The 22,998-nt window shown below is 43.0% G+C and overlaps 2 protein-coding genes across 6 annotated transcripts in view; both read left to right on the forward strand.

Moving 5' to 3' along the window:
* CEMIP2 (cell migration inducing hyaluronidase 2) overlaps positions 1-13,015 on the forward strand; it is a 46,948-nt gene extending 33,933 nt beyond the window's left edge. For 2 of the 3 annotated variants that reach the window (XM_072345473.1, XM_072345474.1), the window contains 6 exons: positions 5,124-5,306; positions 6,941-7,154; positions 7,867-7,968; positions 9,190-9,350; positions 10,487-10,596; positions 12,688-13,015. In XM_072345473.1, the coding sequence (XP_072201574.1) occupies positions 5,124-5,306; positions 6,941-7,154; positions 7,867-7,968; positions 9,190-9,350; positions 10,487-10,596; positions 12,688-12,887 (970 nt within the window). In that variant the 3' untranslated portion in view covers positions 12,888-13,015. Of the gene's footprint in view, positions 1-5,123; positions 5,307-6,940; positions 7,155-7,866; positions 7,969-9,189; positions 9,351-9,598; positions 10,597-12,687 lie in introns of those variants that run through there. The other variant, XM_072345475.1, reaches the window with a different exon arrangement.
* Positions 1-22,998, forward strand: part of CEMIP (cell migration inducing hyaluronidase 1) — a 100,408-nt gene that overhangs the window by 30,794 nt on the left and 46,616 nt on the right. For 2 of the 3 annotated variants that reach the window (XM_072345476.1, XM_072345477.1), the window contains exons 2-3: positions 20,579-20,689; positions 22,609-22,761. In XM_072345476.1, the coding sequence (XP_072201577.1) occupies positions 20,614-20,689; positions 22,609-22,761 (229 nt within the window). In that variant the 5' untranslated portion in view covers positions 20,579-20,613. The remainder of the gene's footprint in view (positions 1-20,578; positions 20,690-22,608; positions 22,762-22,998) is intronic. The other variant, XM_072345478.1, reaches the window with a different exon arrangement.

The following is a 22,998-nucleotide window of genomic DNA, read 5'->3' on the forward strand; positions in this document are numbered from 1 at the left end:
CTTGCTGCGGTATTTGTGCAGAGACGACACAGGTGCACGGTGATATCCCTCTATTTGCTAGGCTGGCATTCTGCACTGTGCTTTGTTATTTTGTTCACAAGCAAATAATCTAATTATCTGAAAATTCAAGAGCCTGGAATGAGATTGTGTCTAAATTCTGGATTAAAAACAGTGGGGACTTTGGGCTTTGGGTGATATGTGGTTTCCAGGATGCTGTCATCCATCCAAAGGTGGAGGTTTCAGTGCAAGCAGACAACCTACACAGCCCATGTCTGCACTGAAACTCCAGGGGACTGGTTATATTTGTCTTTTTTTTTTTTCAGAGCTGTGTAGATGTGTGTTTTCCCTATGGCTTCTTATTCATTGCTGGTCTGATTCATACTTTCAACTACTTGTCATTTTTGTGATTAAATTCTTTAGCGATGATGGGGGCTTTTAGGAAAACAAAGATAATGAGACAAGGCTAGAACATACTTGCTTCAGATTTGCCCAGTTTATGGATATTTCCTTAACTGTTCCTTTTTCGGATTAGTTCCAAATGTGCTTTTCCTTGTGATTTGCAGATTGACAAGTGGATAGGAAAACGAAAGCAGTATTTCAAAGTACAGTTAACAGTTTAAGACTGTGACTACTTCCATGTTACTTGTACGTTACATGAGTGCTGACCTTGATCTCCCAGGTCCAGATGTACTATAAGTAACACCAGCACTATTTCCAATAATAATAAGTAAAGTTCCTCCTGATAACATCTGTAATTCAGAGTTAATCATCCACACAGCGCAGAAATCTGTTGAATTCCCTTCTGTCTGTTTCAATCACTTAAATTACCAACAAGTGGTTGAAATCCTTCAGACATTTAAGGAAAAAAAACAACCAGAAAAAGGCCGAAATGTTTGCCAGGACATTGGGTTGCAGATTGAACCATTTCAGTATGGCTGGGCCAAACTGGGTGCTGGCATTGCCATGTGTGAGTGATCCTAAAGCCCTGTCTTAGCCTCTTGTTGGCAGCTGTTGCTGCTTTTTGTTCTCTATGGTGTTTGCTTAGACAGGATTAACAAGGAGAGCTGATAGTTTCAATGAATGAACAAGAGCAGTCTAGCACTAACAAGTCCTCGGATGGCTGCAGTAAACCAGGCTGCTGGTCCATGCGTATTTCTCAGTCCATTTTCCCCGCCCATGACGCTGGTTTAGGAGGTGATTGTCCTGTTTGTGGATTTTGTGTCAAGGAGATTCAGTTGGGTGCTGGGCAGGTTGTTGTGAGGTTGAGAGAAAAAGCATCAGTATCATGACTGAGATAAAGGAACACAGACCTTCTATTATTTGCTCTTGAGAAAGGTTGGAGGCTGAGTGGTGGCTTTGCTTGTTTTGCCTTCTGAAGTTGAAAATTCATCCTGAGAGAGGCAAACTTGCAGAGGCAGCCTGTAGGGATTTTTTGCTTGGCTCCCATATTATGAACAGGAAAATTTTGAACTCCCATTTTTCTCGGCGCACGTAGAGCTGACCAAAATGTCAGAGGGTTTGTTTTAAATAGCAGTAATAACAGTTGGCGGAGGCTGAATCACTGGGTGGAAGTCTCTTGTTTTTTCATGCCTGAGGAAAAAATAAGTAATTTTCAGTTGTGCTCTATTGCATGCCCTCATTGGCTTACACCAGATTTTCATCAGTGAGGTCAGGATTTGGACTGTGCACATCCATGGTCATCAGTTACGTGACACACCATACCAATAGACACGGTGGAGCTGTTTTTCAGGATAACATTAAACAACATTAGGAGTTCCCTTAGCCAAAATATAGCCACAAATGAGGTACAGCATAACCTCCAACCCCAGCACTAGATCCTACCCATTTGCTCAGTATTGATACTCCACCTGATACAGTACTGATGCTCCATCTGATACAGGCATGGAATGTGGTCACTAGTGCACAAGTGTTCGTTTGTCCTCTCTCAGGCAGTGGGAGTTGCAGATGTGCTCTTTCTGTGTTTACTGCAGCCAAATCTCATCTCAAAGTCGTGTGACTCACATCCCACCACTGCAGAAGTCTCCCTTCCTTTGCCTGTTCAATCTTGTTTCTCTGAGTGGGAGTTTGGGCTTTAATTCTGGAGGTTGTTCTGAGGTTGTAACAGAGGTACGTATGGGTGTACATGGAGATCTGTATTGACCACATATCCAAGAACAGGAAACCTCTTACCTGTTGTTTTTCCTCCTCCTTTTTTGCTTTCACTTTTCCAAGGAAGCCTGCCCAATGCCAAAGCACATGGATGATTTTTAGCACTTTGCCTGCTGTTTCTAGTCTACTTTAAAGAGCCAGAACTGCACAATGGCAAAATTCAGGTGAAAAGAAAATGGCTTCCTAGGTTAGTTCTACCCAGTCATTTCCAAAAGGAAGAAAACAGGATAGATACATTCATAAACACACATGAAATGCCCTGTGGGGATCACTGAAGAATAGTAACAGAGGGGCTGAAGTGTCAGGTTTGATAGATCCTGGTATATGCTGACTCTCTGAAACCTTCCAAGTAGCATTTGTAACTGTTAGAGCTTACTAATGATGCCGTGCTACTGCACTCACTGCAGCAGAACAAGAGCTTCTGCCTTGCGGGATATTACTAGCTCAAACGTTTCTGATTCTGCCTGCCAATCTTCACCTCAGAGTAGCAGTCAGAAATGACAGAATGGAGAGTTTGAAGCAGAGAAATAAAGGAGGAGTCATAATTCATTGACCACCCTGAAAAAGAGACAGGCTTCCTGCACTGAAGACCCAACCAGGAGGTCTCTGTGGCCAGTGCGGTGGCTGAGGGAGGCACATGCACATCTGCTTTCCTTTGAGTGCGATGTCCAAGACATCTCATGCTTGATTGCCTTTTCTAGCCTGAGGTTGCATTTCTCATTCACTTTTGGCAATGCAGTAAAAGACATTTCACCCATGTCCTGAAGGCGTCCCACAGCAGCGCTCTGTGCTTTGCTTTTGCTGTGCACAGCTGTACAACCAGGCATTTGGGAGAGTTTACAGTAGCTTCTGTACTAGCTGAAGAGCCAAAACCAAAGCAAGGAACTAAATAGGAAGCTGTTAAAATACCATGAAATTAAATAGAAAATAAACACCTTATTCTTTCCTACGTTTACTTCAAGGATAACTTTAAATACCTTCCCTTCTCACACCTCTTCCCAAGAACTTTGTTGTGGGAATGTATTCAGTTCCATCTCTTCTCTCATGAACTCCGAAGTAGGTGCCTTCCATTTGATCTTCTCAATCATGATACACTTTATTTTGGAGTTTGACTCAGCCTTCTCATGTGCACAATAGGCACTCACTGCACTCATATTCCCAAGTGCTCTGGTGACTCAAGACAGTCACAGCTGTGGTTTTTGGTTTTTGGTTTGTTTTTTTTTTTTTTTTTTTTTTTTCCATGATTTTCTTTTCTTTCACCAACTCCAATTTCCTTTCCTGGTGCCCTTCCTGTTCTCTGGGGAGGTGCGAGTCAGCACAACATGGCACCAAGGCTGGCTCCCAACATCTGAAGGAGATGACGAGGCCATTTTTTGGTGATGTCTTCAGGGGATGAAATGTGCTAATGCAATGCAAATTACCCTTATGAAACAGCCAAATGTCTTGGGACTCTGTCCCAGAAATATCCCACTAACATGGCTCTGGTGCATTTCTTTCATTTCCTCTAGTCGTAGGCCAAATCATCTGAAAGTATATCCATTTTCTAGCTGTCCTATGTTATGACACAGCTGGAGTTGGTTAAAATCTAGAGGGCAGTATCTGGCGTAAGCTGAAGGATCTTTTTGTATGGCTTTGATTTGTTATTCTAGAACAGCCTGTCCCCTCTTCAGTACTGTAGTTTTCTTCTTCTCTAATGAGAAAACCAGAAAATGGCTGAAGCAGCTTCGCTATTGCATAGTCCACATCTAATGCAAAGTAAAAATCTGGGCATTTTGTTTTGCACTCCTTATTTCTCTGCAGGCAGGGATGGGTGGCAGATCATCTTACTGGAGAAACTTTGCCTTCCTCAGCTTCATAGGGCCCTGAAAGGCAGCTGACAATGGTGGTGACTGTCTGCCTTTAAGCCAAATTAGTATTTTCACATTTTAACCAGGAAGCCAGGTAATTACACTTACAGCCTTGGTGGTTTTGGAAACAGGAGGAAAGCAAACCACAGTAATTGGTCAGCTACCTGCTTGTGGTGTGCTCAGCCACTTCAGAGGCCAGAGAGAAAGAAAATATTAAGTAAATAGTCTTGTTATTCAGTTTTTCTTTTCAAGTGTGAACATCTTGCGACTTTCTGCTTTTCCCGATAGTAGTGCATCCTACAGACAGGAAGGGTCTTTGGTTTTGTGGAAGACTGTGCCCATCAGACTGCATCTTTTGGCTCCAAGTCGAAAGAAATAATGTAGTTTGGAGGCAGATTTTCTCTCTGTGAGGTGGCAACAAAGATCACAGCATAAAGGAAAGCCGTGGGGACAGCTCTTTGCTAACATTGTGGTGGCCAAGTGTTAAAAGACCATTTAACTTTACCCTCAGTTATTTTAAACTGACACTGACGAAAGAGCAGAGGAGAGGGAGATTTTAATGGAAACCCTGATCATAAACTTTGCTGTGAAGCGGAGGAAGCAGATCTCTTAAGGCTATGGCTCTGGTTCAAGTCAGAGATTACTTTCTATTTCCTGAACCGGTGCCCCCGGTGAAATGTCTGCTGAGTGCTGGTTCCCTCTCCTGCAGCAGCTTCAGATGAACTGAACTGAGCCCTGGCAGCCTCCAGAGATGTTAACGGGTATGTGGCTGATTGTGCCTTGGTCTTATGAGCAAGGAAGAGAAAATCTCTTCTTTCAAGCCATCCTGGCACCTGACTCAAAGTCCTTTGAGGTCAGCTGGGGTCTCTGGATCAGACCTTTGTATAAACAGCCGTTGTTTCCAGACAAAGGAAAAAAATCTGATTTTTTTTTTGGCATGGAGGATTTGGGTGTATTTTTTTTTTTTCTTTCTGTTTAAAGGAGGAAGCAAACCTCAAAAGGCATTTATTTGTTTTCCCCTGAAGATTGTGCTCTTGGCTGGAGACCACCTCTCCTGTATTCAAGCCCTTAAGTGCATTTTCTCTCTTTCTTCCCTTTTGATGACAGAGGAGACTGGCTGCACATTGCCCTCTGCTATCCTAGGAACACCATTTTCCACGTGGTGAAAGATATCTACCAGCGACGGACAGGGATGGTGCACAGCATAAAGCATTACCTCATGGCTCCTTCCCGTAACAGTGTTCTCAATGGGACCGGCGAACAGCTCTTCTACTTCGACAGAGTGTTGGGGTGAGCCCATGAGAGTTCCCTAGTGAACAGGCAGCAAACCTCTGGGGTTCTTCTCTTTCCAGTCCTGGTTCTTCCTTTCCCTATCTCATAGTTAAAGTTCAGTCTCATCCATCTGGCACGGTCTTTTCATTGATTTCAGGTCCTAGCAGAGTTATGGGATGGTGTAATGTAGGTTAGGTCTACTTCAGTATCACCCAGCAGAGAATAATTTGGGAAATTTCAACTTCTTCATATTCCCGTGAAGAAAGGTTGACCACAGTGCATCTCTTATTTTGAAGGCGTGAAGAAGAGTCCTAGAGGTCATGCACTGCCTTTAGAGGAATCCAGAACACCTTTGCTTAGATAAACATCTTACGAAACCATGTTTCCCTGTTTGCTAAAGCAGCTGGGAAGGAAAAAAATTGTTCTGTGGTTTAACCATGAATCCCATGATGCTTCACCTGACTAAGCAGCTACTTCAGAAATCAATCCACAAATGCCAAACTTGAAAATAAGACTTGGTATATTTATTCTTTCAACCATAACACATGAGCAAGCAAATCCCAGAATGCTTTCCTTGCTAGCTGGGCTTCTTGGTGATAGCCAGGCCTCTTTTATGATAGGAATTACGAAACAAAACAAAAAAGGTTGTTTACTACTAAAAAGCAGGGGAAAATTGTTATACATGTGGGTCTGTAGAGGCAGTTACACGCATAGTGATGGGTATAACCCAACTTAGTTCTGGCAGTATCAGCCTTTTCGTTCTGTTTAATTCAGCAGTGCTATTTTTAGCCTCTCAGAGTACAAAAGTTAGGGGACTGGCTTTTTGCTTTTCCTGTTGTTGTTTTGTAGACTTTATTTCATAACGAGTGGGATGTTTCCCCTTCTTTTTTTAACCCCACATGCTGGATCCTTGGAGACTGACCAAGCTTACTCATTCTTTCTTCCAGACAAATAGAAGCAAATATTTAGTTTTTAAAGAAACAGAAAAAGAAAAAAGGAAAAAAAGGAAAAAAAGAAAGAAAGAAACAAACAAACAAAAAACCCCTTTACAGCTCATGCATCTTTTTGATCCTGAAGCTGAGCTGAGCTGTTTATGTAATTTCCTCTGCCTGAATTGCAGAATGGACACGATTGAAAACACACTTGAACAGCTAGGAAAAAATGAACTCCAAGGGCCAGAAGATTTGGCTGCCTTGGAAGTTTTGTCATGCATGCCTAGGGCTAAGCTGTGCCTGCAGGCCAGGGCCATGAGATGTAGGAGCCAAAGGGGAAGATGCCAGTATTTCTAAGCATGCCTGTTTCCTTCTGCACAAAATAGTGTGAGCATCTAGCAGGATGCAGCTGCCTGGTGCTGGAGGTGATGCACGCTCAACAGTGCTTGCCCAATGAAGGAAGCTGGCTTCAGTGTATGGGCTAAGAGTGCTGCAGATCTCATCATGTTGGGTTGAGAGGGAGGCTCTACTTGTGTCCTTGCAGACCCATTTTGAATGTACAACTTGCAGGTGTGCTGTATTACAACACTCTAAAGGTTCTTCAGTGGTGATGCAAATTGGGTGGGATAATGCAGTTTAGCATGCAAAGACCCTCCCTCTATTCAGCTTTTCCCCTAAACACTTCATGATTCTGATCAGTCTGTTTGCTCTCATTTGTAGGTACCTGTTTGTCCACCTGCAAGCCCATGAAGCTCGGCAAGGGCACAGTTACTGCTCCCAGCAAGGCTGTGAACGTATCAAAATCACGGCACAGATGTACCCGGGGGGGTCCTGGAGCTGTGCCCCCAACCCCTTTTCACAGAGGCCAGCTGTCTCACAGCACCCTGTGTTCCAGCACCAGGCATTGCCATGCAGGGCTTGTGGGGCCCCACAGGTATGAGCACCTCTCCTACAGCCGTACATAGCATCTGAGGTCATGCAGCACGTATGTGTCAGTAGGGAACAGCCGTTTGTGAATCTGGCCAGCACTGTGCAACATGTGGAGGGAAGGATTTTACACTACATTTCTGCAGTTTTTTGTACTATGCTTCAAAGATAGCCTCAAAGAAATTGCCCAACTGGAAGCATGTGAATGCACAGTCACTGCATCTATTTTTTTTCCCCTTATTTTTTTTTTTCCCAAACAAGAATAAAAGAACACTTGAGAGGGCTCAGACTGGATTAGCTTTGAATTCCAGAGTACAGCATTGCTGTTGAATTTCAGACTGGGAAGTAATTCTGGTTAATAAGGCTAATTGGAAAATCACAGCTAGGTTCTCTTCTCATTTACAATTCTGTAAATCCTGTAGTATTGTTTCAGGCTCATATAAATCTGCACCTTGGTTATAATCTCAAATGTGAAACTCATATTCAACTTATTCAGAGGCAGAGTGACCATCAGAGGTCCCTTCCAATCTCCATTGCCTCAATTCTTTGGTCAGTGTTGTCTTAACAGCAAGCACAGGTGAATAAGGGTCATAGTTTGAAAAACTATGTTCTTGAGGTTTTCCAATTGTATATATGAGCGTTGGTGCTTGGGGTCATTCTGCTGATGAAAACCATTTAGCCAGTCAGTTTTTTGAGGCTCTGTCTCCATGCAATTGCAGCTTGCTATCACCAGCACGCCCTCGGTCAAGTATGTAAGAATCCAGATCCAGTCCCTCAGCAAGGCAGACATACAGAACCACTTGACATCTGCATTCATTAAGGTATGTGCTTTGCTACGTTTGAAATGGTGGTTAAACAGGGAGAAACTTTATCTCCAAGGTAAGTTATTGCAAAACCTTGCTGAACTTTGGCAGAAGGAAATGGGAAGTTCCCCTGGAAGACAGGAGTGCATTGTTCTTTGCAATTAGCTCCATTCGAGTCACTGGGAGTTAGTATTCTATTCAGGTGAGGATTTGATCCCTAAAGGGGAAAAAAGGCCTTTTATCACCTCAAAAGAAGAATTAACACCACCACTCTAATAGAGAGGATGTGGGGAGAAAAGCACATCAGAAAGCAGTGCTTACAACTGATGAAGGGGAAAAAAACAAGCTTGTTTTTCTGACTTTCTCTGGCATTGCACTAAAAGATAAAAATAACTTCATTTCACATCTGAAGGAGTTGGAGCTGTCAGGTTAATCCCTGCACAAGCTTTACACCTCTGCTCAGATGGAGAAGTGCGACTGAAATCACATCAGCAAGGCCGCTGCCTAGGTTCATGTGCTGCTGAATTATATAGATATTGACAAATGCCTCCTCCTTGCTCTGCTTCACCCCCTGTTGCATCTCTGAGAGCCTTTGTCTCACCAAAAGCAGAGATTGTGGCACATCCTTGTCGCTGTAACCTGTAGAAGGAGCCCCTCCTGCAGGAAGTGAGGGGAGCAGGAGGCACGTGCGCTGAACCCCCTTGAGGCCCAGGGGATGGCACTGCCAAAAAGGAGTTTGTTTTTGAGACCTTGCTATACTGACATTCCCAGGGGAACAAAAAATGTCCACGTGTGGCATCTATCCCACCATCTGCTGTCTCAGCACTTCTCCCCTGCTCTATGGTCAAATCTGCCATGCCAAGTGACAGTAATTTCCCCCACATGAGAAGAATCTGTATTAAGGCTGAACTAAGCATTTTACTTCCAGTATTTTTGGCTTCCCAAATGTATTTTTTAACACACAAAAGATGCCAATGACCTCATTTCTCGTGTTTTTGGTACCCCAATGAGCTTCCCAGTGCTATTCAAAACGAATGGTTTTTCTTCCTTCTACCCCGATGGTGTATCAGTGATATTACTTCATCTGCACTAATGACATATGGAAAATTATAGGCTGTAAACACTAGATATTTTCCTCGCTTGTAATGCCCTTCTTATGGAAAAGCGGGAGCAGAGTCTGAATCTGCCCAGCCATTTACTGCCTGCCTCCATAGCACTTACCTCTGTGTTTTGTTGCAGATAAATGACACGACGTTCCTGTTCAATAGCCCTGGGGTGTTCTTCGTGGTGCTAGATGCATGTTCTGGAGCAGTTGTGAGTAGGCGGCACTTTGACACAGTTACTGGGGAAAACGTGGCCAATTCAGTAACTGATTATGTTCAAACATTTATAAAAGAGAGGTAAGCAAAGTGCTGGAAGCCCAGCTCACATAGAATTCTGTGGCTGATAGGCAAAGAAAAATGAGCTAATTTCATCTCTGAACCTGTACTGTGAAGGGATCTGGCTGAATACATACAAATCCTGAATATCGCTCTGATAATAAGAGAAGGACTGTTTCTCTCTCAGGATTGCACGTATTAGAGCAGAAAGAGACAGATTTTCTAGAAAACTGTCTATTTCTTCTAAATTAATAATCCATTTTTTTCAGTATGGAGTAGATAAGGTCCTTGCAATGGCATCTGGAGTCCTGTGTACACATCCCAAGGTCCAGGAGTTTCCTGGCAGTTGATGATTCAGTTTTCCATTTCTGAAATGGGTTGGTTTCTGTTTACCCTTACTGATTGTTTTTGCCTTTTCTGACAGATGAAAATCATAGGTGTGCCAGATTTTCCAGTAGGACTTTTCTTTGGATGAGTCGATGAATAGACCTGCGTGCCTGTGGACTGTTACCTTCAGTGTGTGCTGGCAGTGGTCTGGATCATCTCTGTTTGTGTCTGTTCCACATTCCTCGTGGTTTTATGTGTCGCCACATAAACATGGAACAACAGAGATTTATAGATAAATTCTTGGCTGCTGGCAGAAGCAGGTCAAATAACCAGAAAACAGACTTTCAGTCCAAGACATTTCTGAGCAGCTCATGACCAAAGATTAGAACACTGCAGAGTTATTCCAGCTTTACTTCTGCACACGAGTATGTGCATGTATAAAACATGCACAAAATGACAAATATGCATGTGATGACTATACATTTGTATTGATTTTCTTGTGTATTTTTGCAAGGCTGGGCATTCAGCTAAATGCAACCAGTTGTGCCTGTAATTTATTGCACGTACAATTCACTGAGGTCTGAAAGCACATTTGTGGGGATCGCAGTCAGGCAGGGGCTTGACATAAAAGCAGGCTTTTCAGTGCATAGATGGCTTCAGAGTCTCAGGACTGCACAGTATCACATGTGAGCTTACATGTGATTGAAATCACAGGGATTTAAGCATGTTCTTAAAGTTAAGCAATCCAGTCCTTTTCTTAATTGGTCTCGCAGATTCTTAACAAGAGTAATATATTGCAGTTGTGCAGTAATTACTGTCCTTCTTTTCAGATCACTTGTTCTTGTGTGCTCTAGAGATATTGGAGACAAGGTGTGGAGCTCTGACATGTCTGTTTTTACAAGGTTAGGTTCGGCAAAGCCTATTGTCTTCCACAGAGAAGGTAAATATTTTTTATTTTCTTGGATGAAAGAAAGGTGAATCACCTTGGGAAGTTCTTCCTTAAGGCTTTACCTTGAATTGCTGTAAGAAATCCATTGGTGTCGTTGGTCCAGAGAATCCAAGTCATTTTGGATCACAGATTTTTATACCCTTAGAGCATTCATTTAGAAATATTTTCTTTTTTTTTTTCTATTTGCAAAGAAACAAGAAAGAAAGTAGGAAAATCATTGCAGAGACAATGGCCAGATCCTGACTGATGTTCTATTCCATTCCAAAGAGTGTTCTCTTCATAGTAAGACATTTGTAGGCATCTCCTCATTGCAGTGCCTTTAAGCAGCACTCCTTTCTGGCAGAACAGCTTTCAGTCAGAATTCTCTGTTTCTGATGGATTTGGGGGAACTGCTTATGGAAGCTCACTGTGCACATTGCTGCCAGCCACATATTGCCTTCATTGTGCTGGGTTTCCTATTGGAAAACAGGGGGCTGTTGAAGTCCAGCATTGGACAAATGACTCAAATGATGAGGAAATTAGGAAAATAACCAGCAAGCTTGAGTCAGATTCCACCTGCAACCTCTTAAGCAGAGATCAGACACAGAATTGGTTGTATTTTCAGCTCCTTTTTAATTTTAGTTATTTATTTATTTTTTGACTGCTATTGCTTCACTGAAACTTACTTTCAAAGCTCATTGCTGTGACTGTTCCAGGAAGAGAACAGCATAATCTTTACAGCAGAGACAGAACTTCATTTTGGTGCCTGTTTGATTCTCGAGTAGCTGGTTTTTCTTTCATCCTTTCAAAAGCAAAAAGATTTGAGGTTTTCTTTCTTTTTTTTTTTTTTTTTTTTTTTTTTTTTTGAGATTTCTTTGTCCTGGAACTTCATGGCTTCATTCTTTCATCAAAGCCCTGAATACTTTTGAAAGGAATTTTTTGATTAAAAAGTAATCTTTTTTGTTTGCTTTGTCAAACTTAGTTCCCTGGAACACCTGCGCTGCTCGCTTGGATGCAGCCATTCCAGGTCATTTTTGGGAGCTTGGGTCCTCTGCTCTTGGAACACACAAAGAAGTACACAGGGCCACCACGAGTCCCCATCCTGGGCCACCACCCCTTTTGATGTCTGTCTCTACTTCCAATGGGAAGTCACAGTCATCATGCTCGTGGGTGGCAATAGGATCAAGCCGTTGTTGGCTGATGCCACGATGCCCCTGTTTTGCTTTTCCTAAGGGCAAGGGTGATCACCTGCATGCCTGCCCTGAGTTCCAGTCTGGGTAATTATGTTCAGATTCATGAGCTTTCTCCTGCTGATTCAGGTATGTGCACTATTTGACTTCACAGCTCCAAAAGCGACTGCATGCAGGGCTGCGTTCAGCTGCTGCCGTGGTTTGCTCTGGGGGGCTGTGGTTCAGGGCAGGCTGGAGTATTTCTCCCAGATACGTATTACTGCTGCCAGAGATAACGCACAAAGCAATCCTCTTGACCCCAATGGGATCAGGATTTAGGGTCTTGTTGCCTGGTTCTGCAAAACCTTATTTAAATTAGAAGTGTTTACGGGAATAGTCTTGATCCAACCATCTGCAAATAGCCTTGGGAGTCTTTGCAATGAAAAGCATAATATAAACACAAGACATTATTATTAAAATCAAAGAACACATAATGCCTTTGTACTTTGGGACAGCAGAGGACAAGAGCAGAGCTGACATGGGGAACAGTTTATGCATAACAGGAAGAAAGTGATGTAAACTAATAAAAGAAGGATTCAAAATGCCTAACCATTTTCATGTAGTCAAATATGAAAAAGCACCAATGGTTAAAAAATGAAGAGTAGAACATCCATCCCTCTAACTCACATCTGGGAACCCATCTTAGCTTATTGAATACCGGCAGATCTGTGATGCAGTGAGGTTACAGCTTTGAAAGCCCTGTTCCCTCTTTCATCATTCTTTTTGCCTTTTCAATGTTCTGTTATTTTAATCCCAGGGGAAGTGGGGGGGAAAGGGAAGGGGAAGCTAAGAAATTCCAATGATGTTCATGCTGTACTGCTAATAAGTGAATGGATCCACCCAGGGGGTCACACTCTTTGTGTCTGTTTTACAGGGAGTTTTGCTATGCTTGGCTATAAAGGACGAGCCAAGCCCTCCTGGATTAAAGTCCTTAATCACGCTCGTTATCAGAAAGCTGCTTCTCTACAGCATTATGTTCCCTTGAAGACGAAAGAGTATCAGTGCTCAGATAATGCTTTTTCTCAGAACCACTCAGAGCACATCTCTGCAGGGACTGCAGCACCCTGTGATTAGTGTCATTGGTGTAACCACAGCCAGGCAAGTCCAGCAGCTGTCACCCAACTGCTCTTGTTTTTATGGGATTGTACCAAAACGATGTTGTTCACTTGTATATTTTATAATTAATAAATGTAGTCTCATCTTACCCACTATGGTAGAGTTTTATTTTTCAAACAGCACCCCACAGGGCGGATAGGAAAAGCCTGTGGACTGCACTCCCTAGGAGGAGAAGTGTTTGAGCAATGTCTATGATTTGGTGTCAGATGGTAAGTTCTAAAGGCAAAAACCTGTTCCTCAGTGTCATAGGCAACGGAAACGAAACTTGGCATGGAAACTTTAGCAACATCTAACAGTGAAACAGATCTTCTGTGGCATTTTAGGTGAGCTCACAGACAACTGCTTGCATCAATGGGTAAGCATGTGATAATCTTACAACATTATCTTCTAATCACCTAAATATATATGGCAACTACAAGGAATTATAGATGTCTGTCTGTAGCTAATGACTGGTGAAATGGTATTGGCTCAGATGATGCAAACATTTAATTAAACATGTGCTGTGCAGGGTAAAATCTTCATTCCTCTTTCAATGACTGTATTGACTTTCCGCTCCCATGGAGGACTGAACTTCTGCTGGTATTAGCAGCTAAGATTCTTTGCTTTTTGAAATGAAAGGCAAAGAAAGAGCTATGTATGCAAACAGAGACAAATCGATGACTCACTGACTACAATTTAAGTACAAAAGTAGGTTGAAGTAATGGGATACTCATTTTGCTTTGAAGGGATTGTTAGCTGGTGACAGCAAGGAAGGGGAGGGCAAGTTCAGACTACCACATCTTTGCCACAGAGTTCCTTATGGAAGCTGGAAGAGTTTCCTAAAGGTTCAAAACTGTTAAAAAAAGAAGGAAAAAAAAAAAAAGTTGAAATTCTGACACAGATAAATATTGTAATTATGATGTTCTTTTGTTATTGTCTACTTGTTTACTGTTAAGCCTACAACTACAATCTTAGATTTCCTTTTTATACTCGGAAATCACAAGCCAATCAATGACATTGTTGGTCTTAAAATGTGATAATTCTCTCTAATAATTTTCTTACACAGCAGAGTAGGAGAAAACGCACAGGTAGGGCTTGTTGGCTGGCTGCAGCTGTGTGGGATCACTCCATTGATTGTCACTGTGGTTTTGAGTGAGAATATCCTAACGGGGAAAAAGGTAGCTCAGAGAAAAAGGCCAAGGACAGGTTTATTTGCACAGAGTAAACCTCATTTTTTGCGTCATCCTCTTTTTGCAAACAAGGCAGAAATTAATGAGTGTTGGGGACCTGACTAGCTGAGAGAAATCTAAAGAAGTAGCTTTACTTTTACTGCTCAAATATGCAGGTGAGTATTTGCTGATGTTCCTTCATGTCTATAATGGATGGATCCATGGTCATAGATACATGTGTAGCATTACAGATTTTTTTTCTCAACAGAAAAAGCTCTTCTACTAGCTCTTCTACACAAATATACTGACCTTTCCCTCACTATTTAGTGCAATGGGAAAGTGGGAACCTTGCATTTCAAGGCTAGCCCTTCTGTCACTTGGGGCCTATGGGAGCATGGGGACTGCGTTTCGTGGCTGAGGTGCCATCACACACCTCCCCACAGACCTAGGGCTTGAATGAAGTGGACACCTGGAAGATTTGTGGGCAGAAGAGGGGACTGTGGCTCCATCCTTATGCCAGGAAGGAGAAGGAGGAGTTGGGTACAGGCAGAGGAGAGGTTCTGGCTTGCTAGAAAGCATGAAGAAGTCGCTGATGCTGCTTAGGAGACTAGGTCGGAGCAAGCCCATTGGGAAGCAATGGGGGCTGAGGTTCTTGGTGGAGACAAGTGGTATGAGAGCCCAAGCAGCTGGCACTGACCCTCCCCGGAGCTCTCTGAAGTCCTTTTGAACCATTAGTACCTAATTGTTATGATTTCTGAGGCCGTGCAGGGGAAGAAAAGCAAGAGGTTTTTGGCTGTGAGCTTAAGCCCAACATTGGAACAACTACTTACAGAGTGAGGCTTTACTTTCTTGGAGATTTATTTGATAATCCCTGACAGGTCCAGAGCCTGGATCCCAATAAAACTTTGCAGAGCTCTAACCCCAGCCTGAGACTAAACAACTGGCAAAGGACAAGCCTGGTGAAGGAGAGGAATGTGCCTAAACTCCTGAAAAATCTCTCTTCCTCCTCCCACCTCAGAATGAGAGCAAATGGCAAATGTCCTGGAGAGGAAGGCGTGGAGCCATGGTGAGCCAGATGCAAACAGCAAAGTACCACAAAAGCAATAAGAAAAATATTTACATCCTGATGGAGCTATTTGAATAGTTAAAAGCGGCTGCTTGAAGAGGATTCAGGATGATGTGATCCTCAGAAGCTACTGCACATGCTTTCCTTACTCGGAGAAGGACAGAAGGCTCAAAAGCCAGGGATGGTCTACAGAAGATGTTCCTCCATGGACCTTTGGGACGTTCAGGATGAAGTTTTCAAGGTCTGCTGCTAGCTTGGTGTGTACCAGAAGCCTGTGTGTGTGAAGCTGTAGGGTAAGTGTCACATGGCTATTTTGTTTGTGGAGAGTTCTCATATTCCTCCCTGGCACATCTAGAGCAGGAAAGACTCCATCTACATGCTGGAGTGCGTGTGGACTATGAGTGCCCTGTAGCTAATGCAGGCGCGTTCAGTACATCTAATGCATTCAGGACATATGCCTGTCCTGTTATTTCCAGAGCATTTTTGCAGCGGGTACACTTTAGCTCCTTCTGAAAGCATTGTTTTGGCTGTACACCAAGAACCAAGTAAAGTTAGTGCATCCTGAGCCTCTGAAGCTGGGGCTCGGCTTCTCACCACCTGGATTCTTTGAAAACTTTGTGATGTGGATGAGGGTTCAGTGAAATGCTGAGCAACTTGAAAGGATGCAAGACTGGAAGTCGGTGAGGCTCTGAAGGGTGGAGCACTGTGAATTGCAAATGATTTTGTTTTAGCTAAGCCAAAGAATTTCTTCTTTTTCAAGGTCTGTGAGCCTGTGCAAAAGAGATTATTAATTTTTAAAATAATAATAATAATAATAAATAATAAAAATTAAAAAACAAATAGGCATTACATATATATATATATATTTCTGTCACAAAATAGTTTGCCAATATTGCAACAAATTCGTAAATGTCTGAATTGTCTTTAATTTATTCATTGTAAAAACTTCTAACACCAGCTCCTCTTTCAGAAGTAGTTCTTGTGAACATCAGGAATCTGAAGTGACATTTATGTATGGAAAATGTGAGCAGGATGACGTGGGATAAACTGATAAGAAACGGTGATTCACTGGGGGAAAAAAAAGAGTTATGCTTTCCACTCAATCATTGATTTCATTGAAAAGTAAGGTTTGTTGCTGCATTTCATCCTCCTCTACTTGCCAGCAAAAACAAGCAGCTAACGGCAAGCATAAGATCAAGATGAAGGGCAGGAGTAGCTTTGCAGCTGTGCTGCCCTGGGAGTGGGAACACATTTTCATTAGCTATCCCTAGAAATGAGTTTGTTTACTTGTGAGGCTGTCTGGAGGTTTTAGCTGTGCTTGTGGCTCCTGTGTGAAGGCTCCCCTTGTACAGGAATGTCACTATAGAAAGAGTTGGCATGTCCTCAGATTCGAAAGGCAAATGCACTCATCAAATCCATCTTCCCAGCTGGGGTTAAAATGCAAAATTTCCTGATCAGGGTGAGAGGACAGCTGCTGCGGTGCAGTGTCAGCATGGAGGGAGCAGAGGCGCTAATTAAACAGCTCCTCCTTCTGAAGAATCAGCTGCCAAACTGAAGTTGGCTTCTTTACATTTAGATGAGGAAACATGAAGCTCAGACCTTGCCAACGAACCAGGAAAAGCTCAGCATCAGCTCATGTTACTTTTATTCTGGTTACAGCAGGCTGAGGGCCCAGGTCTGGCTGCTCAGAGCAGGAAGGGGACAGTCTGCTGCCCACTGGGCTACTAGGTGACTCTGCCAGCCAGGCTCACATGAGCTTTCCTTGTGCTTCTCCAGGTATGGCTCTATGTCCCTGTTTGGTATGTGGCCTCTCTAGCAGTAGTCAGGGTGCAGGCAGATTTCCTGCTCCTGTTTGAGATCTTCTTTGGGGTCATCAGGTTGCTGCTGCATCCTTGTTGTGTTTGTAATGGTTAATGTTCCTGTTGTGCCCTGGTGAACATGCCAGGTAGGATGCACCTCTTTAGCAGATGCTGAGGGTACGTCCTGAAGCTGGTTTTAAAAAGCATCTTAAAATACCACACATAGGAGTTACTTGCTTAGAATTCTGTTCAGAAGCTTTGGCTGGCTGTCCCCTGGCCATGCAAGGTGCTGAGGCCATCTTGGAGAGCTCAGGTCTGCCATTGGGCTTTAGAGTGTTCAGAGGACCTGGCCACAAAGCCTGGAACAACCCAAATTCCTTGGAGCATTTGTATGTTTTTACCCCCAGGGCTGTCTGCTCTGTGTTGCCTCCAGCATTAAAACTGCATGGAGAGAGGTGGATGGGGATTCCTGTCTACGCAGTGCACTTTCTAGTACAGTATCACTGCTGACACCTGCAGTAGCAGCCAGCTGGGGACTAACGGTTTCCTGTATCTACTTTTAGCATTGTCTGCTGCTATTGTTCACTATTTGGAAAGATCCAGCAGCTGGGAATCATTTCAGAACGTCTGCCTTGCCAGATCCAGGGATATGAGTCCCACTGGCTATTGCCAGGCAGCCTTTAATGGCCAGATGAAAGAGCTTTTCTCACCCAAGAGAGGCGTCACAGATGGTGTTTGAGAAACACTGGAGATGATAGACTGAGCAGGATGCTCACATGGCCCTCAGACTTTCAAAGTGCCCAAATCCGCGGGGAGATTTGTTGACAGAGTGGGTTACATCAGAGCTGAACTCAGCGACGTGGCGCCCGTTCAAATGCAATGTAGTGCAGTCGCTGTGTTCCCATGCGGCTCTGAGCAGCGAGCTATGGACCGGCTGGCTGGCAGCAGAGTGATGCTCCTGAACCCTCTCCAGTGGGTGACATTAATGGAAAGAGTCACTACCCCTTCCTCCTCTCATAGTAAAATCAAACATGTCGCTGTTTGTGTCTGGGGAAGATGCTTAGCTGAGAGCTTCTGACGGAAAATTCCTGAGATGATTGTCCTCCAAACCACACTTTACCAACACCACGTTAGTCAGAGCTGAATCAGAGGAGCCAGCGCTTGCAGCAGAAGCTGTTCTCCTTGGCCCTCTCAGCTCTCAGCCTTTCCAACCTGAATGCCAGTTAATACTAACACTGCAATGAACTTGGGCTTGTGGAAAGCTGAATCAAACACCCTGCTGCAGCCACAAAACAAGCAGGGTGTTCTTTGAGCTGTAACAGATCAGACAGTAGGAAAATATTGGAGCCTTGTGTACAACTGGTACCTCCAAACATGACAGGAATTTTCAGTGTGTGATTGCTTGTTTTGCTCTCCCTTGATGAGGATGGATGTAATCAGGGAAGCAGCCCCCTGGGAGCAAGCGGGGATATAAAAGCAGTGGCCATCTTGCACAACCTGGTGGTAAGTACTGCGCCGCTCTTGGCTTTCTAATAAGTGAAGCCTGTCAGATTTGTTTGCTACAGGTTGCTGTCATACGCTGTGAAGTCTATTGCTCTCTTCTAGCAGAGACACTCCTAAGGGCCTGCAGATTTTAATGGGCAGGACTGAACCATTTCTTTGCTTCCCACAAAGCAACAGGCAAGCAGATGCATGCCATCACTGTCAAAAATATGGTCTCTTTTTAATTTCTGTGAATATCATCTCATTGTACTTTATGACCCAGACCTTACCAGTGGGAATCTGGCTTTGTGCAGCTGCGTCTGCACCATCAGGACCGCTGTTTGTCTGCAAAAACTATCCTGTGATCTGACCCGCCGTTCAGCTTTCCTCTGTCGTTAAAGCAGAATTTAGTGACTGTATTTGCAGATTACACTGTGTAGTAATCGCTAATAAACCTTGACATTTTCATGGTGACTGCTGTACTCTGGGCGTACCACTAACAGTGCTCCTCTAACAGAGCCCTGGCTTATCGTATGTTGATGGTAAGTGCTGTTAAAATGTCAGACACGTGCAGCCTGGTTCTGGCACAAATTCCATGGCCATGTTATTGCTCTCTGATAATGTATATCGTTTAAAGTTATAGCATTACGAAGTGCATTCCTCTTTTCTACTGCTCTCTAACAGCATTTCAGCACCTGACAGACTGTGCCATGTCTGTGCTGTGACCGGAGCACGTGGCTGTCAACTACGCTATACCAAAATAAGCAAACGCATTCCTGCTGGAATGTTTTCTTACATATCTGGTTCTAATGCTGTTTTTAATACAATCACTGGATTACATGTGTTTTGAATGTACCACTCTACTTCAAGCTGCATCACCTCTAGGAAGAGAAGAGTACAGACATATGTTCTGCATATCTGCACCGTAAAATTTGTTCCAGACTAAACCCTGGTTTCTTGCATATCTTATTCTCATGTTTTTGTTTGTTTTATATTAAAAAGTGACCTGAAAAATAACACATTCTCTTTTTTTGCCCTGAAGAAATTGGAGAACCCTGGAGTTTCTTTCAATTGCTTTTTTGGCGTCTAAGCTTTGCAATGCTTACATTTATCGTATTTCGTCATTGTGTTGTGACATGGCAGCTACAAATATATTTTAACATTCCACCAGTGTTGTCCTACATGATAAAACCTAACAGCTCCGTGGACTGTGCATAAGTTTTAAATACTACTCTTAAATAGAGCATTGGACATCCTCAGCAGTGGGTCTTCGTACCTCAGCATGACCACATGTGTCAATACATTGCCATGAGCTGCAGAATCAATTGCTCAAGCCTGCTGGAGAGAATCATGTTAATTTTAACTTAGTCTTTCCTGACACTCCTTGTTTTTTTTTGCCTGGGTTTGCCTACAGAAGAAATAAAACAATAGTAGGTAGACTGGTTTCAAAAGCAATCTCGGGTTTTGCAACAAAGTTCTAGGCTGGCAGATTAAATGGACAGTGTTTTGTTGGATCTGAAATTGGAAAAACTGCATGCTTCAGTCTGAAAGTTTGAGTACGATTTTAGGTGTGCAAAATGCAATTGCTAAAAATGTGTCAGTAGTACAGGGGAAGGAAGGTGCCACTGAGAGGTTCCTCCTTGCAGACTTGTCACTCTGCAAACACATTCTCTGTTGTGTTTCATTACTTTTTTTTTGCGCTTGTGAATACTCAACTCTAGAGAGCCTTGAAGCTTTATATGTTTATCTTGCATTCCTAAGGTGTTTTTTGGTTACTTTTGGTGGTTGCTTTCTGTGTGTCTATTTGGATTCCCAAGTGGGTTTATCCTGAACCAAAAGGTGAGAAGCTGCCCTTGGCTTCTTGCTCTGCTTGGATCAGTCCCTAAGCAACATGAAGGTGTTAGTCACTGACCTGAATGGGAGTAGAAGTGGGATGTTTTTTTTTGTTTTTTTTTTTTAGAGATGGGGTACTGGTTAGGCTGCGGTTGGACTTGATGATCTTCAAGGTCTTTTCCAACCTGGATAATTCTATGATTCTATGATTCTATGATTCTATGTAATAGAGCTGGATATGACATTGCTTTGTGCAGGGAATGATTTTTGCATGAGTTAGGAAAAAAAAAGTCACGTTTTCTCGATATTCTGTATTTGCAGGTATCCAAGGAATCTACCCAGAGGAATCGTGAAGAATGGCTCTACCTACCTCCAAGTATCTGGCTGAAAGCCTCGTTTTTTTTCTGTTCGTACTCTCTTCTGTAAGCACAGGTAAGTTTTCCTGTCATAGGGAAAAAGGGCATGGTTTGTAATACTGCTTTTAAATAATGACATTATTGCTGTATTTTGAGCAACTTTTCACTCTTTAGTCCAAGTTCTTATAAGAAAAGTCAAGGACAAGGTGTGAAAGCTCAGGAGAAAAGCATTTTTCTGAGTTGCCAATATTCCAGAATTAAAGCAGCTGGAGTGGCAAAGAGTGAAATTTGTCAGCAGGTGAAAGTACCCACAGGAAGCCCTCTGAGTCCACCAATCATTCTTAAATCAAAATCTAGCAAACCACCACAAAGAAATAACAAAAAAGCCCTCAGTCCTCATAGCTGTGGCTGTGGGAGGTGAGGGTTTTGCTGCAGCATCCAAGTGCAGACACAGACAGCAAAGAGCTGAGGTATCCCTGCCCTTGGTTTCTGTCCCTTACAAGCAGCCCCTTGCCTAAGCAGTTGCAGGAGCAATGGAAGCTGAAAATACCTCCTGAAACCTAGTTGATAAATTATAACTCTACATATGAACAATTACTTTTGGTTTTATTTGTCTCATCATTAGCAAATTTTCCACTTAAACCAATTGCTGAGGGAATAATGGGACACTGAATTTATTGTCAGTGTGTATGGCAGTTATCTCTGAGCATCTGTTTACACGTCCCATCTTCTGCCTGAAATATTTATTGTTTTCAACTATAATTCTTGGTGTCCTCTGGTAGGAATCCAGAACAACCCTTTTTTAAGTGAGAAGAAGTGTGGCTGACATGTGCAATACACTTCCTGTTTCTGATTGGCACAAGTAGTATCAAAGTCAGACCCTAGATGCTGATCAGTATTTGACTCAGAGACCCAAGGCATGGTGTTGCTTGCTCACCTTTAATATTGCTATTTAATGGATCTCTAGAGATACCAAGGCAGTAGCTGGTCCAATTTTGTTGTTTTCTTAAGATATGAAGCTAGCAGAGGAATCTGAGAGGAAACTGAATGCTGGTGGATAGTTTTGTTTTCTATTGCTGTGGAATTACAGGTGTCTGTTGAGTTTCACAGTGGTAACACATAACAGCCTCCATTGATGGCATCAGCACCAGCATGTTTCCTTGCATGGATGCAAGTTTCAATCCTTTTCATTGACTGAAAGAAATACTTTCCATGGGGGAAAAACAAACAAAACTTTACTGAGTGACAGAGCCAAAATTCTGCTGAAGGCAGGGGATGCACCCCACATCTATCATCATCCATTTGTGGCTCCTGTACTTTTCCTACAGTGGTTTAGTTTTAAAGCATACAAATTGGAGAGCTGGTCAGAACTCCCAAGCCTTTCTGATTGCAAAAAGAATTACAGCCTCAGAAAATATGCATGATACACGGGACTTCTGCACTTGTGAGTTTTGTTGATGAGAATAAGATGTGAAACTCACATGTTGGGTGAGATTATATCAGGGAAATATTTTATCTTAAGTAAATATTTTTAACGTGAGACTCTGAGACTTGGTATGAGAGCAGTTTATCTATTACGCCACTGCAATCTATAACCAAACCCGTGCGCAGAGATGAGTGAACTCAAAGAGAATGAGTCCTTATCACTTCTGTCTGAAAAAGTTCATGAAGCTGGAATCTCACCTGTGGGATTCCTATTGCTCTTTCTGCATGTACTGGTAATTCTCAGGTGTGTGGTGCTTTGCTGATAGTTTGAGCACTTTTATGTCCTATCCCCACTAAAAACAGTTAGCAAACATATATCAGTATCAAACCCAACCATAACAGATTAAACTGTAAGGTAAGGACACACATACTCTGCTGCACTGAGATACTGTTGTGTTCCAGGGAAGCAGCAAAGGAGGGTGCTGAGGATGGTGCATTAAGATGCCCAGATGTAGAGTTTTCTATCTTGCACTGAACACAACAGGGTAACTGCTCTGAACTTCTACTCAGCAGAAGCAGCTGTGGCATGTCCTGACAAGGATCCTGAGCTAGAGATCTGGAACCCAGGTCACAACCAAGAAAACCACATTGAAATCCGCAATGGCAGGAAGCTCCTTCTCTCGTCTTCAGCAACTGTCCACTCAATCCACATCATGGATGGAGGTAAAACATACTGCCCCTGAGCTGGCAATGCTGGGTGAGGAGTGTTTTCCCCTTTGGCTATTGGAATCACTCTGTCTCGTGTTGGGAGAGGCTGCTACTGCTTGCTGGGAACTGGCTGGCTGCTGGACAAAGCCTGCTCTAATTTGGTACAAGGGTGGGTGGTAGCTGAGATGCTATCAGTCCTCTAGCCATCGTAATTAATTATTTGTCATACTTTCTGGAGAATTTACAAAAGTA

This window comes from Excalfactoria chinensis, chromosome 10, assembly GCF_039878825.1.
Source record: "Excalfactoria chinensis isolate bCotChi1 chromosome 10, bCotChi1.hap2, whole genome shotgun sequence".
Classification (NCBI taxonomy): Eukaryota; Metazoa; Chordata; class Aves; order Galliformes; family Phasianidae; genus Excalfactoria; species Excalfactoria chinensis.